The sequence below is a fragment of the Hippopotamus amphibius genome, chromosome 3 (genome assembly GCF_030028045.1).
Source record: "Hippopotamus amphibius kiboko isolate mHipAmp2 chromosome 3, mHipAmp2.hap2, whole genome shotgun sequence".
Classification (NCBI taxonomy): domain Eukaryota; kingdom Metazoa; phylum Chordata; class Mammalia; order Artiodactyla; family Hippopotamidae; genus Hippopotamus; species Hippopotamus amphibius.
Genome location: NC_080188.1, coordinates 41,436,890 through 41,456,715, shown reverse-complemented (window position 1 = coordinate 41,456,715; position 19,826 = coordinate 41,436,890). Strand labels below are relative to the sequence as shown.

Below are 19,826 nucleotides of genomic sequence, written 5' to 3'. Positions count from 1 at the left end.
TCCAAATCACTTTCTAATTTGTTTACCCCTTTATCCCAGAAATCTTGCTACTCATTATTCTTTCTTCTGCTACTACAACACGAAGAAGTATAAATTTGTTGGAAAGATAAAGCTAGTCTTAGAGATGTTGATTTGAGATACTAAGGGACCTTATGAGCCTGAAGTATGAGTCTGATATAAGGGAGGAAGTGGTAACTGAGCTGAAGACATAAATTTGCTCAACATCAATTCAAAGTATTAGAAAGTGGGGGTGTCAACAGAATTTCTCACAAAAGGGGTACTGCAAGAAAAAAAAAAGGATGCTGAAGAATGCTTGAAGAATGACAGTATTTAAGGAAATAGAAGAAAAATGGGAACCTAGGAAATAGACAGGGAAGGAGCAGGGAAAATGAAGACTTGCAAGAGGCACCACTGAAGCTAACAACAGAACGTTTCCGGCAGGGAGTGGTCAGCATCGACAAGACTCCTGAGAGACCAAGTAATGTGACTAGAAAGAATCCATAGAAAATGTCATTGAGGAAGTCAGTGTTCAAACAGAGAAAGGACTCAGTGGAACAGAAGGGGAGGAAGCAGACTGCAATGAAGTAAATATGAGGCAGAATGTAATTTACCCATTTAAGAGGGTTTTCTGTGGTATGAAGGTGTAAGATAAATTGTATAGCTGGGGTAGATGGAGGGCTTTGTTTGGTTTTGTCTCTATTAGCCAGCCAGTATAGGAATAGTTTAAGAGAAAGAAGAAAGAGTAAGTAATGGATGTATAGGGTTGCTGAGGCAGTGAAAGGGGATGAGATATACAGCAATAATCTCTTTAAAGCCCTATTTGTTTTTTTCAGATTACAAAAATAATACAAAATTACATAAAACTCAAATAACACAGGATTACAAAAAACAGAAAGTGAAAGCCCCCTCTCCAATAATTTCACACCCAGAAATAACACAGTTTGTTAACAGTTTATTTTTAACATTTTCCCAATGACTGCATATCGATCTTGAAAATATAATCACGTGAAGTCAAGACAACTTGGTCAAGCTTTCTAATATTCTTAGGATTAGGAGTTGTTTAGCAGAACGTGAAGTTTGCTTAGGATAAATCATTGGATTTAATTAAGTCACTGGGAATTAAGCCTGAAAGCCAAAGCCAGAGTTGATTTCATATTTATCATACATTTTATTTGATAATTTTGAACAGTTGACAAAAGAATTGTTTTTTATATTAATAACCCAAGTATTTAACTATATTCTGTGGCAGTAAGGGAGATCATGAGTATAGTAGATGGTTTTCAGAGAGACTGAGATAGGAATTCTATATGTGGCAAACAATAGGAATATTTTGGGTTGGCTAAAAAGTTCATTCAGGTTTTTCTGTACAATGTTGTGGAAAAACTCGAACAAACTTTTTGGCCAGCGCAATAGAAGAAAACAAATTAGATATTTTAAAATTGCATATATGGATTTGTTTTGTGTGTGTGTTTGTGTTTCAAATGATAATGATAATGTTTTCGAATGATAAAGAAAAAAATAAAGTTTGATATTACCATGAATCTTATTTGGAACTTTATCTTTTAAAACCATATTTCTCTTTTTTTCCCTTTTTGGTCCACAGTCAAGAGGGACATGGAGTGTTGGCTCATATGCTGCTGATTTTTAGATTTCCCTCTACTAAGGATCCTGAAACCATAAATAAAATTATTCAACGTGTTCTACATGAAAAGCTGCAAGATGCTATAGGACCTCCTCAATTAGATCCTGAATCAGTTGAAATTAAAAGTAAGTTTATTTCCTCTTATTTAGTGCAATTCTCTTACATAGAATAGCTCCATGTTAAGTTTGGTCTTGGGCACTGATTTTTTAAAAAGTTTTTGGATGTCTTTCATTATGGGGGTCTTGCCACCAACAGAATATTTCTTTGGAACTAAATTGGTTCTAATGAAGTTTTAAAATTTTTAATACTACCTTAAACTTACACCACCCATGCAAGTCTATCATAAACTCCTGAGCCTGGGTTCTTTTTCTATACTGGGGCTTACACTTTAGCCATAGAATCCAATGATAAATGGAGAAAGTGGCTTTGTGTATTTATTCCTCTTCTTTTTCTTGTTGCTTACTTTTTTTGTTCTGAGTATGATGGGTGGAAAGGTTCATGCCATTCACATACTTGCTTTCAAACATCATTAATAAACCTTGTTAGCTTCTTCCCTTAGGCCTTTTACTGATGAAAAGTTTATAATTTATTTTTTGATATAAATTATTTTTGGTATCTTTTACAACTAACTTGAAAACTCTGAGGTTTTTGTTTTTGTTGGGGCAGGGGGACAAGATAAACAGTGATAGGTCCTCATTACTAGAAAGTAAAAAGCATAGGAGATCCTCAGGGGAAATAAAAGATTGGTTAAAAGCTGTCATGTGCTATAGAACAATGCTAGTCTGTAGAAATAGTGTGCCAGCCACGTGTATGATCTTAAACTTCCTAGTAGCCACATTAAAAAAGTAAAAGTAAACATGTGAAATGTATTTAAATAATTTATATATTTAACTCAATATATCCAAAGTAGTACTATTTCAACAAGTAGTAATGTAATTGACTACTCATTGAAATATTAATGTAATTTACATTGTATTCACAATGTAATTTATATTGACAAATAGTCTGTGTAAATATTATTCATGAGATTGTTTTGTAATAAGTTTTTGAAATTGATTGTATATTTTATATTTATAGCACATTTCAATTTAGCCACATTTCAAGAGCTCATGTGCACATGTGGCTAGTGAATACAGTATTGCATATGGTGGCACTAGAAACTCAGAATAGGGGACAAGTAGAAAGAATGAATACAAGTGCTAATATAAAAGCTGACAGATGTAGTTAGAGGCCTAACCTGGTGGTCAGCCCCTCTACTTGCTTAGATAAGGAAGCTCACTCGTCAGAGCCAGTCATGTAATTTGTGGGGCCCAGTTCAAAGTGAAAGTGTAGGGCTCCTTGAAAAGCAATTAAACAATGCTGATTAATGTAAAAAGATATAAGACTTTTCCTTCTTTCATGGTCTCTCTTGACTTGTCATGGTATTTTTATTTGTTAATTGATATTATAAATGAAAAAATAAAAATTTTAAATTACTAGCTTGAGTTTTGCTGTTACTAGCTTAAATTACTAGTAGTTTAAATTACTAGCTTTGAGTTTTCACCTTTATATTGTGAAATAATTTCAAATGTAAATATAAAAGCATTTAGCTTTTATTTGGAATCATGAAAATTATACAACTGTATTTCATAGCTCATTCATGCATGTATTTTGGTTACCAAATCAATGGAAACACCACAGAAGTCTAGCTCAACATTTTTCATTTCCCTTCTTAATACAGACATATTTTACAAATGCTCTCTACCTTCAGCTTATGTGAGGAAGGACCAAACATCCACCTATGTCATTATTTTCAGCTGAAGCTGTTGGCTAATACAAAGAAATAACAGGAGCAAGAAAAGATATGATAGGGTCCCTCAGTTGTTTGTGTTTATTAGAATGTCATGGCCTTCTTTTGCATTCTAAGCAAGTTCTGGTTCGAACAGAAAACATAATAGCCTCCTGGGACTGACAGTGCCCTCTGATTACCTATTGGCAGACATTACACTTATCTTGTACTCACTTTGAGTTTGCTGAACATCATGGGCCCGCTGGAATTCTTAGCTCGTAAGATATTGTGAGTGATATATATATACAAACGGGGTAGCAAGAATCCATGGGCACACTTATTGTGTACATCTCCTCTGCCCATGCCATACTCTATTATCCTGTAAAACTTCACTTCCAAACACAAGTTATGAGATACAATGCTTATGAATTTCAAGACAGTGAGCATTAAACCAAGTGTGAGGTCATGCTGAGTGCAGGGCTCAGTGCAGTTACACAAGTCACATCCATGAAGTCAAGTCTGTCAGCAGTATTGTAAAAAAATGAAATTCAGCTAAGTAAATTTAAAGATCTAATTGGCTTTATTTAATGATTCATGAATTGTGCAGCATTCTGCCTTAGCAGATAGATAAGAGCTCTGAGAAGCTGTACAAAATGGAAGACTTTTATAGCCAGAAAGAGGCGAGACAAGGAACGTTTTAGCAGAGTGGATTATGTCAGGAAAGGGCCACTTCATTTCGGGGTAGTTGGGGTCTATCAGACAGATTACTTCCCTAGTGCCAATCATGAAATTCCAAATAGACTGATGAAAGGTCACATTCCTGAGATAGGCTGAAATTGCAATTAGGCTATGTATTAGGTCTTGGTTTGCTGATGTGGGACTTAGCACAAGTGACTCCCTTTTGAGTCTCATTTCTTTTTTTAACAGTATCAACATGCAAAGCCAGTATCTCTAAGAAAAGCTTGAAATAAAGGACAGGTTGTTGAAGCAGGGAGACTATTGGTGGCGTTTTTAAATATTTACTGAGAATAAATGGTCACTTCTTCCTCATTTTTGTCATGTTCCCCAAATATAGCCAGAAGAGAGAAAGTCAGAAAGAAGTCTTTCTAGAATACAGATTTTTTTTTTTGTAAATCAATACTATTAAGTACTAAAAGAAAGATTAACATTAATTTTTTTTGCATTTAGAACTCCCATCTTGCCATGTTCAAAGAAAATAGGTTTGGTCACTGGAAATATACTGAGTTTTATGTATCTATCAATTGGTTTAGTGTTTGGATAGGATTAGGGACTGATTGTTAAGTCAACAAGCTAAGGAGCCACTGGCTAGGGTTGAATGACAATTTGAGGGCAAACTGTCTTGCCAAAACTTCAGCAGAAAGAAGACCTAGAAAAGGATAGCATTGCTTTTAAATGGGAATGAGGACAAATTTATGCATATGCCACTAGAATATGTTATACAAATGGAACTATGCCTATGAATTTGGTTTAAAAAAATCTGAAATAATAGTCAATAAAAATATCATCGCATTTGGGGAATCAATACTCTGGTTTAGAATAGTAATCCCCCCCCCCCCCCAAAGGCTGTGGACTACTTGCATCTTAGGTCCTGCTATAAAATTCAGATTCCTGGGTTTCAGCACAAAGCTACTGAGTCAGAATTACTGGGAAAAGGAACAAAAATTTACAGTATAAAGATGCTCTCTAGGTGACTTTTAGCCACATTAAATTTTAAGAAACACTGTTCAAATCTCCCTTCTCCCCAAGACAATGAACATATTATGCCTATGATAAACTGTGTTGCTTTTTTTTTTACAACATAGAGATACTATCTTATAATGGAATTGATCAACATTTAGTATTTGAAGTACTCAGAAGCATTATGAAATTCTGATGTGCAGACCCTGTCTTATGCACCATTTCTATGTGTTTCAGAAATCAACAAGACAGAAACAGACAATTTTCTGAACAATTGTAAGTTTAATATATTTATTAAAATTTCATTATCTGGATGAAAAAAGTTAACTCTAGATTACTTAGGCTTACATTGTTGGTGTATAGGGTTAGAATACAGTTTGATCTGTGCACAGCTCATGGTGTTTTATCTTATCTCTGAGGCACATTTTATTGCAAAAGGATACAAATTGGGAGGACTTTGGAATGGATGTAAGGGGCCTGTGGCATCTGTTGCAGATGTGTAGTGGAAGTGAGTGGTGCAGTTGTTAAAGAAAAGGCAAAAATACTTCTCGATATCTGATTGCAGATATGTACAATATATTCTCATGGACATTTTCTTTTTTAAAATATTTACTTATTTATTTAATTTTTATTATTTTGGCTGTGTTGGGTCTTCATTGCTGCATGCGGACTTTCTCTAGTTGTGGTGAGCGGGGGCTACTCTTTGTCGCAGTGCACAGGCTTCTCTTGTTACAGTGCATGAGCTCTAGGTTCTTGGGCTTCAGCAGTTGTGGTATGTGGGCTCAGTAGTTGTGACTTGCAGGCTCTAGAGTGCAGGCTTTGTAGTTGTGGCATATGGGCTTAGTTGCTCCACGGCACGTGGGATCTTCCTGAACCAGGGCTCGAACCCATGTCCCCTGCATTGGCAGGCGGAGTCTTAACCACTGCGCCACCAGGGAAGCCCCTCTCATTAACATTTTCTAAAGATTATATAAAAGTAATCTGTATGTTGATATTTTTCATCTAGAGGCAGAAACTTAGTGTTACTCTACACTAAACAAAATCTTGATGTTATTAATTCCTATTGTAAAAACTGCAGACAATTATGGGGTTGGGGTATAGATTGATGAAATTACCGAAGGCCCAGATAATATCTTCACTCATATACTAAAAGTACTGACTCAAGGCCTAGTGTTTCCTTTTCCCTATGCTACTATGATTTAGAGAATATGTGTGATATTTAACAGAATTAGTACACAATACATTTACATTAAAAGACGAAAGGAAATGTGTTACTTACAGCTCAGAATGTTGATTAATTCACAAACTTAACTAAACGTTAAACCAAAGCATAATTCCATTATCTAAATGGTATATATGTATTTTAAAGATTTATTTTATTATTTATTTATTTATTTATCGTTGGGTCTTCATTGCTGTACATGGTCTTTCTCTAGTGGTGAGCAGGGGCTGCTCTTTGTTGTGGTGCACTGGCTTCTCATTTTGTGGCTTCTCTTGTTGCGGAGCATGGGCTCTAGGTGTGTGGGCTTCAGAAGTTGTGGCACATGGGCTCAGTAGTTGTGACACACGGGCTTTGTTGCTCCGTGGCATGTGGGATCTTCCTGGCCCAGGGATTGAACCCTTGTCCCCTGCATTGGCAGGCAGATTCTTAACCATTGTTCCACCAGGGAAGCCTGAATGGTATATATTTTTGCCACCAATATTTATTGGGAATTTGCTATGTGCTACTGCTGTGTTAGTCAATAGGGATATTAAACGGATAAGATTTAATTTAAGGTGCTTAGGGCAGCTCATACTCTAATGAGACTAGATATATGAGACTAATGCATGAACACAGAATTCTAAAACAATAGTTCTCAAACAGGGGCAATTTTGACCCCCAAGTGACTATGCCCTGTTGTGGCATTTTGGTTATCATGATTGTTTGGGGGCGGGGATGCTACTGGTATCTAGTATGTATAGGCCAGGGATTCTTTTAAACATCCCATGATGCACAAGACAGCCCCCACAACAAAGAATTATCCATCTAAAACTGTCAATAGTGCCAAGAAGGAGAAACCTTGTTATAAACAATATCCTAATACTAATATTAGATATATATATACATGCAATAATATATATACTAATATATATGTCCTATGTATAGCGAGACATATACATATGTATATACATACACAGAGTATTATTGTTATTATTATTATGTAAGCATCAAGAAAGTCATAAGTAATCCAGTCTGGAGGCAAGGGAGTTATTAGAAAAGGCATCCTAGGGGAGGGAATGACTGATTTAAATCTTACAAAATGAATAGAAGTTAAATAAACGAAACACTACAGTTTAAGGAAAGGTAAGAACAAGGGAAAATGTCTGATACTGTTGGAGCACAAAGTATAAGAAATCTGAAACACAGTAACACAATTTGATACTTGAAAACAACTGCTAACTAATGCATCACCTCTTTTGCAGGCTGTGGGACACGAAGGACTATAAGATACAGTCCCAGGATTGCTGGTGGGAGAGAGGTACAAGAGGGTGAATGGCCATGGCAAGCTAGTCTGCAATGGGATGGGATCCATCGCTGTGGAGCAACTTTAATCAGTGACACATGGCTTGTGAGTGCTGCTCACTGCTTTAGAGTGTAAGTCCTGAACTTTGAGAATGACTAAGGGTAAGCAAAGCACATTGAGACTTGGCAGAAAGGAAATACCTCGTGAAAGATGAGTTTAATACAATTTAAAGAATATTTATAGAGAGAAACTTGTACGTGAGTGGGAGGTCATAAACCTTAGTTAGAGGTTTTGTAGTCTAGAAATGGAAATGGTATCAAAATACATATAGATAATTTATCCATTGACAGCTATACAATAATTTATCAGATCTTTGGACTTTGAGCTCGGTGTCAAAGCGAGGAGCCATATCTCTTTGCTGCATATCTATCAGAGATGGAGGCTAGGTGGATTGTAGGTTTGACCCTGATGAGGAAACTCCACATGGTAAGAAAAAATTAAATATGAAGAAATTTGGTAGTAATAAATTATACAACTGAATAGGTTGATTAGTTATATTTCAAAGAATTTCAATTCCATCTTTCAACCCAGTGCAAAATGCCTACAGTATACAGGGTAAGTAATGCTTTTTTAAATGATTGTGTAGTATTTTCGATTTTCAGAGAAATATGTGGATAGACAACATGGGGCACATAGAATACATTTAGTTCTCTCATTCTGTACAGGATATGCTTTCCATATGTCCCTTGGAGTCGCTGATGCCCAGAAATGTCAAAAGGCCCTAGGATCTGGAGGGGACGACTCAGCATGCCAAGTGGCATGCATACCCTAAGAAACATGACATGGTGGAATTTCCACCTGATCTGACCCCTGAGCCTTAGACTGGAAAGAGTTTGTATCTCTGCATAGAAAGTATAATTTTAAAAAGAAAACATATTGACACCCTGTATGCTAAATTATTTAATATAAATCGTTATGTTGGTAAAATGGTAAAGTGAGATTTGTCCCTCATTCTTCCTCCTCAGATATAAGGACCCAGCCAGATGGACTGCTTCCTTTGGAGTAACAATACAGCCTCCAAAAGTGAAACAAGGCCTCCGGAGGATAATTGTGCATGAAAAATACAAATATCCATCACATGATTATGATATTTCAGTTGCAGAGCTTTCTAGCCCTGTTCCCTTCACAAATGCAATACACAGAATTTGTCTTCCTGATGCATCCTGTGAGTTCCACCCTGCTGATGTGATGTTTGTGACAGGATTTGGAGCACTGCACAATGATGGTGAGCATCTGAGAAGAAAGTCACATCATAGTAATCTAATTTGGTATTCTAAGTCATTTAAAGAATGGGATGTCATTATGCCAAAATATATTGGTGGGTTGGTCATATGGACCTGGGCCAAGTCAGGCCCTACTTGTGAACTAAGTCATTTAGAAGACACATAAATGCCTTCATGCCTTAGGTTACTATCAAGTACATCACTACCACTATAGTAATTGTGCTTCGTATAGTGTCTGAAAGAGTAAATACGTCGGAAATTTTTACTAGGGTATTAACCACATAAGAGATTAGGGATCATTAATACATACACCCAGTTGTCAAGAACAGAGAATCATAAAGCCACCATTCTCTCCTGCTGAAATTATCTTCTAAGCTTAACCATGACATAGAAATTTCTTAAACAACTGGAGGTTCTTTCATAGGCACCTAACTTCATTTAAAATAGAAAAGAATTCATTTCCCAAATATCACTGTAGCTGAGAAAATACATTCCTAAGATTCTATGCCACCATACTATCCAATTAATTATAAAATACTTTCTTCAGGTTTATAGAATGCACGTATATTCATGAATATTAAGTCTATTTTTTTCCTTTAGGTAGCAGTCAGAATCATCTTCGGCAAGTACAGGTGGATCTCATAGACACTAAAATCTGTAATGAACCCAAAGCTTACAATAATACCATAACTTCTAGAATGTTATGTGCTGGCTCCTTGAAAGGAAATAGAGATGCGTGCCAGGTAAGTGGTTTGCTACATAATTTTTTGTTCACCTTTTATTTTTAAATAATTACAGCTTTACAGGAAGTTCTGAAGACAGTACAAGGGGTCTTACCTTCCATCACCACATAGGTCTGTCTCCTTTTATAATAACATCTATTTCCTTCCCTCATCACTTTACCAACACGAACATCTGATAATCACTAATCTGTTCACCATATCTATAATTTTGTAATTTTGAGAGCGTTATATAAATGGAATCATACAGTAACCCTTTTTAAGAATTCCATTATGATTTATCTATTAGTGTTTTTGATCTGACTCTCTCTTTGTAAGAAAATTGTGTGGTTCCTCTAAGGTAAATACACATAACTTAGCCTTCTGGTGTTGAGATTTCGCTAGTTTGAGTAGGGTTTAGAATAGAAAACATACCTCCCCTTAACTGTCTTTAACCGTTCCTCATTTATAATAATAAATATTAATAAATACAAATATTAAATACTTCCTCTCTCTATATTGAGAGCCATAGCAGACAATTTTTTTAAAGCTCTTTATTGGAATATAATTGCTTTACACTCCTGTACCAGCTTTTGAGATACACCAAAGTGAATCAACTGTGTTTATACATATATCCCCATATCCCCTCCCTCCCATGACTCCCTCATGCTCTCCCTGTCCTGGCGCTCTAAGGCATCACCCATCATCGAGTTGATCTCCCTTTGTTATACAGCAACTTCCCACTAGCTATCTATTTTACAGTTGGTAGTGTATCTATGTCTATGCTACTCTCTCACTTCGTCCCAGCTTCCCCTTCGCCCCCCACCCTCCCAACCTTGTGTCCTCCAGTCCATTCTCTGCATCTGCATCCTTATTCTTGTCCCGCCACTGGGTTCAACTGTACCATTTTTTTAGGTTCCATATATATGCGTTAGCATATGGTATTTGTTTTTCTCTTTCTGGCTTACTTCACTCTGTATGACAGACTCTAGGTCTACCCACCTCATTACATATAGCTCCATTTCATTCCTTTTTATGGCTGAGTAATGTTCCATTGTATATATATACCACATATTCTTTATCCATTCAGACAATGGTTTTGCTTCAAGTGAAAATGTAACTTAAAAAATGCAAGAGGAGAAGGGAAGTCGATTTACTCATAGTTTGTTCTTTCTTTCCTTCTGGTTTTCTAAGATTCTTTTTACATCATTTCTTTTCTGTTTCAGAAACTTCCTTTAGCCAGTCTTTTAGTGTAGATCTGCTAGTGGCAAATTCCCTTAGATTTTCTTTGTTTGCAAAATTTTTTATTTCCTATTCATTTCTAAAGCATAATTTTTCCGGATATAAAATTTAGGATTGACAGGGTTTTTTTTTTGTTTATTTGTCTGTTCTGTTTTGTTTTTTTTTCAGCACTTAAATCATGGCTTCTGTGATTTCTGATGAGCCCTCTGCTGTTATTAGAACTGTTTTTCCCTTAAAGATGAGGTGTCATTTCTCTCTTGTTGTGTTCAAGGTTTTTTCTTTGTCTTTGGTTTTCAGAAGTTTGATTACATATCTTGACATGGATTTCTCTGGGCTATACTACTTAGGGCTTGCTCAGCTTTTTAATCTGCAGGTTTATGTCCTTTGACAAATTTTGGAAACTTTCAGCCATTATTTCTTTGAAAACTTTTTCAGCCTTACTTTCTTTTTTGTCTCTTTCTGGAACTCTAATGACAGGTGTGTTAGCTCTTTCATTGTGGTCTCAGAGGTCTCTGAGTTTCTGTTCATTTTTTTCCCCACTCCTCTTTCTCTCTGTTCAGATCAAGTACTTTCTATCATTCTATCTCCAAGTTCATTGATTTTTCTTTCTTCCATCATCTCCATTCTTCTGTTAAGCACTTCTAGTGAGGTTTTTATTTTTTTGTAGATTATTGTATTTTTCAGTTCTGAGATTTCCATTTGATCCTTTATGTATGCCATCTCTTTACTGAAACTTCTAATTTTTTCATTTGTTTCAAGCATAAGTGGTAATTGTTCATTAAGACATTTTTGTGACAACTGCTTTAAAACTGTTGTCAGATAATACCAACATCTGTGTCATCTCAGTGTCAGTGTCTGTTTATTGCCTTTTCTCATTCAAGTTGAAATTTTCCTGGTCCTTGGTATTGAGTGATTTTCAGATGTATCCTGGACATTTTGGGTGTTATGTTATGAGTCTGCATCTTATTTAAATCTTCTGTTTTAACAGGGCTCCTCTGACATGACACAGGAGGGGGTAGGGATGTGCTACATTATTCTCCACTCAATGTCCTCTGACACCAAAGTGGGGGAGTAGTGCCTTGTTACTGCTGGATGGTGGTGGAATTTCAGGCTCCTCGCTAGTCATGGTTTTTTTTTGGTTTTTGGGTTGTTGTTTTTTTAAGGTTAGAGAAACTCTTTAATTTTCTTTAAATATATACATTTTTCCCATCCTCACTGACTTGTTGGCCAAGCAGAAAAACCCTCACCCCTTCCATTTGGGGGATTCCACATATAAAGACTGAGGTGGTACGGATGAAATATCAATATAAAAATACCACTCTGGATGGGTACACATTGTTTCTACTACCCTTGTGGTCTCCGCTAACATCACGGGGTAGTGGCCTCATCACTGCTTGGTTCTCTATTAGGTCTCTTCCGACATCACCCTAGTGGGAGAGAGAGTTATGCCTCATTACCATTAGGTGGTAACCATGCTCCCCGTCTGGTCACCACAGGGGAGGCAGAGGAGGACTTCATCATCACCTGGCAGGGGTGAAAGAGTGGCTCCCCACTCAGCCTTCTCTGACAACAGTCTGGTGGGGGATTGGGCCTCATTAGATGCTGGTAAGGGTGGAAGTCTAGGCTCCCCACTTGGCCCTTGCTGATGGGAGTTGGGATGGGACCATAGTTTTTTCTGTGATTGGCTAGAGTGTGTACTCATTACCCAGCTTTAACATTATCAACACATGGCCGGTCTTATTTCATTCCTATATATTTTAACCCCCCAACCTTCTTCTCTCTGCCCTAAACTCCAGATCTATTTTGAAGTAAATCCCAGATGTATATGATTTCATTTGAAAACATGTCACCTATTCTACAGTGCCATTTTGATGATAATATTATATGTGAATCTCATAAATTTGGGGCATGAAAGAGGAGGAAGCAAGTTTAGCCTTGCGATTATAATACCCTGCTCTTCTATTTCAGGAAGGACCTGGCACTTATTTTTACCCCCTCTGTTATGTCTAGTATCCACAATTTTTGCCAATTTACTGGCTCCATATATTTTAATGTCTCAAAAATCATTAATAACTTTATATGCAAAAACCTTTACTTGGATCTCCTACCCCTTCCCATCTTAGTGGCATGTGGCTCCCTCCTCTTAAAATATGATCTTTCTTTGGGTTCTATAGTCCTGAAATACACTGATTTTCCCCTCCCTCCTTTTCCAACAACTCATTTCTGATTCCTTATTTTGGTTTTTCTTTCTCTCTCTCTCTCTAAGCCTGGCTATTCCTCAAGACTCATTTTTTTTCCTCTCCATATACTCACTCAAAGAAATTATCTTTTCTTTGTCAGCTGTCACTTTAATGACTTCCAAATCTATAGTTCCAAAATTAACCTCTTGCCCAAATTCAGTTTCACATTTCCACATACTCTAAAAGCGTTCCCATTTATATGTTTTCAGTTGTTAGCATAAGACTAAAATCTATGTATGTGCCACCTTAAACTCAACAGGCATCACCAAATGTTACCTATTTTTTCATTTCAAGTTTCTCATTTATGTGGTTGGCTTTCATTATTCTTGGAATCTTCTTTTACTCTTTAATCTTCCTCATATGTAATCAATTAAGTCATAGAATATTTTTCCTCCTTCCTAGTTCTTCCGAATTTATCTCTTTGTCTTTATTCTTTCTGTTAAGACTGTAATCTATTCCTTCACTACTTCATATCTTGATCACTAAAATTGGTCTCTAGTTTGGCTTCTTCTAGTTTTAAAAAGTTTCTGTTATGATATGTATATTCTTTTTTTTAAATTTTTTATTGGAGTGTAGTTGATTTACAGTGTTGTGTTAGTTTCTGGTGTACAGCAAAGTGAATCAGTTATACATATTCTTACATAAATTTTCTGTTCTGTTTCTTACTAAACCACTCACTAAAAATAAATGAATTCGTGGGCAAAATAGGATTAGACATAGACCAACAGACCCCTCAAAGGCTAGGCAACTTTGTAACCAGAGAATTAATAATATCAACAACAATAAAAATAATTGTACCTTGAAAATTAACTTAGACAATGTAGGTAGACAGAATGCCCAGGGTGGCTGGTGGCTGACTTAGCGGAAGTTAAAAATGCACAGAAAAAATAGAGTAGAAATACCTGCTTGCGGAGGCTGAGACAATGCACATGGGAGTGTAGCTCTGAGTAGAGGAGGAAGTACAACCTGCCAGGACCCAGGAATTAAGCAAGGCTGGGGTGTGCCTCTCTGGGCAGGGAGAGGGTTCCTGGGCACAGATACCCTTAATGGTTTCTTAAAATAGAGGCTCAAAGGCTTCTGCCTGTGCAGTAGCTGAGCTGAGACCTTTTCTTCTGAAGATTGTAATTCTACTCCCATTATTCTGGCTCCCCTGCCTAAGACAAAATACATATAAGCCATCACAACTTCCTTATACTGACATAACTCCTCTATTCACCAATCACATGTGAGTTAACTAGTGTTAACAGAACCGACTGTATCTTTCTCTATCTGATACTTGCTGGATATCACCTTAGTTTTTAGCTTGTAATGCTGTTAGACTCACTGCTGTATCTTTTTTCCTTAATTACTTTATTCTCAGACTCATTCACTCCTGTCTCTTCAATAAATTTAAGCTTTGTTGTCTCTGACATCTTCTATTTCTTTTTCCTAAACTGCTTTGACTTCATGTAGGCCTGGGTTTCAGTTATTAAAATGATTTGTTATCAAATAGCTTCATATAGTACATCTTACTTCTATAAGCAGATTGTACACTCTTTGAGGGGAAGCCTCATGTGTTTTTACTCTTTTTACATCTCCTACCACAAATGAGAGTATAAGTATTAATAAATACTTATTGGTTAATTGATTTAAAAATTACAAACACATTATTTCTAATTGAGTTATTAGTATCAGTTATTTTTATGTGGACAAAAAAATTCACAAGGAAGTTAGTATAATGTAAGGGGAAAAAAAGCATAGGCTTCTGAGTTAGATCACTCTGGATATTGAATAGCATGTGATATCAGGAAAATTGCTTAACTTCTGTTAGTTTCAGTTTCTTCATTGTTAAAATGAAAACCTAACTCCATGTTTTGTTGCCAGAATTACATGAGTTAGTGAAATAATATATTAATTCATCAAGAGTTTAAGTTACTGAACACTTAATGCATGGTCAGTAACGAGAGACTCTAGGATTTTTCAGGAAGATCAGTCAGCACCTTGTTTTTATGACCTGTATAAAGAAATAGCCTGCTGTCTTTCACAAGGCATAAACAATTGAAATTTGTGGTTATATATACATATTTACTAAGTTTTGTTTTGTGCCAGGCTCTATTACATACACGGTCTTATATAATTTTCAAAACTGTCTTTGGAGGTAGGTATTATTAGGAGAATAATAAGTAAATTAAAGGTCTTAGCCAGCTTGGAAGGGCCAGATTTGAGATTTAAACCCAGGTGTCTGACTCTAATGTGCATACTCTTTAACAGTAATAAACTCTTCCGCCTTCTTTTGGGAGCTGTGTCACACTGATAAAGAGTATGGAAAGTTATTTTGTCAGATGTATCAGATTAGTACTGTTCTGCCAAGAGATGGAGTCTTTAACCGCAGTGTACTGAGCCCTGAGTCTAATCAGTTCTCCAGGTAGGGGATCTCTTCCTTCATATGAATGACTGGCAGAGATAAAGGACATCACTTCTCATTTGAGCACACTGAAGTTTTTTGAAAACCATGCCTTTAAACTCATGTTCGAAAAATAGCACATTTCTTTGTAATTAACTGAATTATTAATTACTAATCTCTTCCTTCTTCTTTAGGGTGACTCTGGAGGACCACTGGTTAGTCCAGATGCTAGAGATATCTGGTACCTTGCTGGAATAGTGAGCTGGGGAGACGAATGTGGGCACCCCACTAAACCCGGTGTTTATACTAGAGTGACTACCTTCCGGGACTGGATCGCTTCCAAAACTGGAATCTAAGAGAGAACAACCTAGCAGAATGGAACACATTTTTGTGTAGAGGCCATTCCTAGAGATACAGAATCTCAGAAGAAGTCATGCAGATCACCTGGATCTGACCGATCGAACTAAACTATCTGCTATTTCCTTTCTAGCTCTGCTGCACACAGCATCCTGCTTCTGCCAGATGGATTCTGTTCCAACTTGCAGTCACTTGTTTTCTAGAAGTTTTCTGTCATCCAGTTTTGGCTTTGTTGACATAAACTCCTCACGCATATATACAATTTGAAGTGATCCCTTCTTTCATTTCCCCAGCTTCTCTCATCTCAGTAAATTTCCACTTTCAAGGTGCAGGGCAAAGAGTAAAAGGAAGTATGAAAAGGAAAGGACTACATTTTTACGTACAGAAAAGTATTAGGTGTTTTTTCCTTAATGAAACGAGGAAAATGGTCATAATCATTATGAAAGGTCAAGCAAACAGCAGAATACCAAAGACTTCCTAATGGTGAAAGAATGGAAACTAAGTTAAGAAAATAAAGAGAAACGAAAACAACTATTTTCATTTCCAGCAAACAACTAACAGAGATAAACGTGGGGAAGATTCTGTTTTCTTGTGGCCTACAATAATTATACAAACTCTATGTAATATACTTGTTCTAAGTTAAAGAAAAACCATATTTATTGAACATTGCACTACTGAGAATGTCAATATATAATAATAAAAAATAAATATTATCAATTTGCTTAATTCTAGAATAAGATAATCCATGAAAAAGGGGAAGATGGGGAAAATGTCACCAATCAATTTATTGTAAATTCTTTTAAAGCTGAGGCTAGAATGAAAATTCACTTACGAACAACCAGCATGGCTTCCCAGGTGATACAGTTGTTGAGAGTCCGCCTGCCAGTGCAGGGGACATGGGTTCGATCCCTGGTCTGGGAAGATCCCACATGCTGCGGAGCAACTAAGCCTGTGTGCCACAACTACTGAATTCTGCGCTCCTAAAGCCCGTGCTCCACAACAAGAGAAGCCATGGCAATGAGAAACCCATGCACCGTAATGAAGAGTAGCCCCCACTTTCCACAACTAGAGAAAGCCCGCACGCAGCAATGAAGACCCAATGCAGCCAGTAAATAAATAAATGAATAAATATTTAAACAACAACAGCAACAACAAAACAACCAGTATATCGTATGTGGTAAGATATTTGTATGGTTGGAGAGGAGGAAATAAAAATAGAATCAGTGCAGACTACTGAACAAAATGGAATTATCATCAAGTGTTTGTGTATTTGTATTTAAAGCTTTTCCAAACTGCAAAGCCTCAAAGGGGACTAACGTCCAGGTGTTAGTGTGTAGTTATAGTTGTGCAAATAAAGCTAGAGGTTAGACCTCTATTTTGAAATGACTACAGATTCCCCTCCATACTGCCCCTCCCCCTCCCCCACATTTCCAGTCAGCGCTTGGACCACGGGCCTCTTAGACTTCTCTGGGCTCAGATGGGAAGGTATCATAGGGGATTTATCGTGAAAGCTGCCTCCCAGCTACATCTAGCATGACATTGACTTGCTCACTACCCAGATATAAAATTGATGAGAAAAAGCCTAATATCAACCACCTTCATCATTTCAGCTTTGGTAAATTATTACTGAGTTGTTAGATACACAACGTTCGAGTAATCTAGGCACTATGAAGTTAGGATCGGTGCCATGGCATACGGGCATGTTAGTGGTGAGATTTCACGGAATCTTTCCATTACCTTTTCCTCATTGTGTATAGCTACTCATATGAGTTCTGTATTTTACCGTAACCACTTTGAGAGAACATTAGTAGAAAAAAATTGACTTTTATCAAGCTAAATAACATTGGTATATGAACTGATAAAATTTAGGCACTTGGCTAAAATAAGATATGCAATCTGACATGAATTGACAGTGTTAAATATTTTGCATAAACCTATTTCACTTGATGAACTCTTTTGAAAAAAACTGAGGAAAACAGTGAATTTTAAACAAAGACCTAAGTACATTTCAAACTTAATTTCTCTCTGTTCTGTTAAAAATTGGTTCCTCTTGTTCGAGTTGGGTGTCTAGGTGGCTCCCACAGGCTGCAGGTAGATGCTGGGAAGCAAGCCCTTGGGAGGTTCAAGTAATAATGAAAACTGTAGTAAAACTGAAAGAACACAATTCATCATTGAGAAGGCATTCAGAAATGAATTCATATCAATTGACACCGTGATTAGTATTTTCCAGATTTCTGGATATGAGTTTCCAAATTAAAATTTATAATGTGAAAATGAGGAATTTCTTCAGCAAACAACCTTGGAGAGATTTAAATCAAGGAGAAATTTTAGAAGCTGAATTTCACAATGGCATCGTCTTTATCAGAAAAATACTTTTGCTATTCTCTTTTACAAAAGATTTGAGAAAGAGGTTAGGCCACAGTGAAAATAGGAACAATAATTGAAACTTTATGTGCACAGAGAAAGAGATAATACAGTATTATATTTTTAAAATGACAATTTCCTTTGAAGCGTAACTTGTAAAGGGTTTCAGCATTCTTAGACATGTCTGTTTTAACCATTTCATTGGGAAAAGTTAAGTCATTACTGAAATAATATTTATTAACTGTGCAAGAGGGCAGGCAGTTTCTCAGGTATATCTTTTCTCTCTCTTCCCATAGTACCTAATAAAGGGCTCTCTATATACAAGTGTTGTTGAACTGACTTTTTATTTTTGTGTTATGCAGAAAATATAGCTTTGTTACTATTTGTGATCTTAACACATTTTTGACTGGAGATATATTATGGCCATGGGCATTAGTTTCTGCAAAAATACCCTGGTCAATAGTGTGTTAAGAAGTAATCCCAGAGTTGTTCTCTGTTATTCTAATTTTTCATTTCAACTTTTAAAAATGATAAACCTTATTAACCATAGAGTTACTGGATTATATGAAGATCTACAGTGTAGTTCAAATGATGCCTCCTCCATGAAGCCTTCCTTGACTCCCTCAAGTGGAGATAACATTCTTTTGTCTGAACTTTCTTACCACTTAAAAATAACATTTTTATTTTCAGATGATCATAGACTCACATGCAGTTGTAAAATGTAATACAGAGAGATCCTGTGTATCCTTTATCCAGTTTCTGGCAATGGTAACATCTTGCTTAGCTATAGTATAATATCACAACCAGGAAGTTGACATTGAGATAATCTATCAACCTTTCGAGGTTTTATGTTTTTAAAACATGCAATTATTTTTATGTGTGTGTGTGTTTAGGTCCATGTAGTTTTATCTCATGTATGGATTTGTGTGCTACCACCAGAGTCAAATTGCAGAATAGTTTGATCATAAGGATCCCTCCTGCTACCCACAGCCACCTGGCTCCAACCCTACCCCTGTTCCCAGTCTCTAACCCCTGGAAAACATTAATCTGTTCTCCATCTGTATAATTTTGTCATGCAAAAAATGGTGTATAAGTGGAATCATATGATATGTAAACTTTGGAGGCTGGCTTATTCACGCAGCATAACCCCCTTGAGATCAATCCAAGTTGAGTGTGTCACACGCACACAACAATTCATTCTTATATTATTGTTGTGTAGTATTCCACAGGATGGATGCACTGCAGTTTGTTTAACCATTCATACCTTGAAGGGCATTTGAGTTGTGTATAATTTTTGTCTACTATGAACCAAGCTTTTATAACATTTGTATGTGGGTGTTTAGGATTTTGTGTGCACATAAATATTCATTGTTTGTATCTTCCCATTTTTTTCTCAATCTTATAGAAAGTACTTTGCAAACACACATGAATTGTCAACCCTAACCTCCTTTGGTGTACAAATTTACATTTACCACTGTTCCTGTTGCACCATCCTATGTACTTACACACTTAGAAACTTTGTAGGGCCAATTACATGTTCAAATACAATTAGGCTATATCTTGAACTTCCCTGGTGGCGCAGTGGTTAAGAATCCGCCTGCTAATGCAGGGGACACGGGTTTGAGC

General features: G+C 36.5%; 1 protein-coding gene across 3 annotated transcripts in view; it reads left to right on the top strand.

The window, feature by feature from the left end:
• LOC130850292 (transmembrane protease serine 11E-like) overlaps positions 1-16,549 on the top strand; it is a 39,268-nt gene extending 22,719 nt beyond the window's left edge. For 2 of the 3 annotated variants that reach the window (XM_057729731.1, XM_057729729.1), the window contains 6 exons: positions 1,604-1,767; positions 5,346-5,384; positions 7,572-7,743; positions 8,638-8,897; positions 9,496-9,638; positions 15,674-16,549. In XM_057729731.1, the coding sequence (XP_057585714.1) occupies positions 1,604-1,767; positions 5,346-5,384; positions 7,572-7,743; positions 8,638-8,897; positions 9,496-9,638; positions 15,674-15,835 (940 nt within the window). In that variant the 3' untranslated portion in view covers positions 15,836-16,549. The remainder of the gene's footprint in view (positions 1-1,603; positions 1,768-5,345; positions 5,385-7,571; positions 7,744-8,637; positions 8,898-9,495; positions 9,639-15,673) is intronic. The other variant, XM_057729730.1, reaches the window with a different exon arrangement.
• The last annotated feature ends 3,277 nt before the right edge of the window (positions 16,550-19,826 follow it).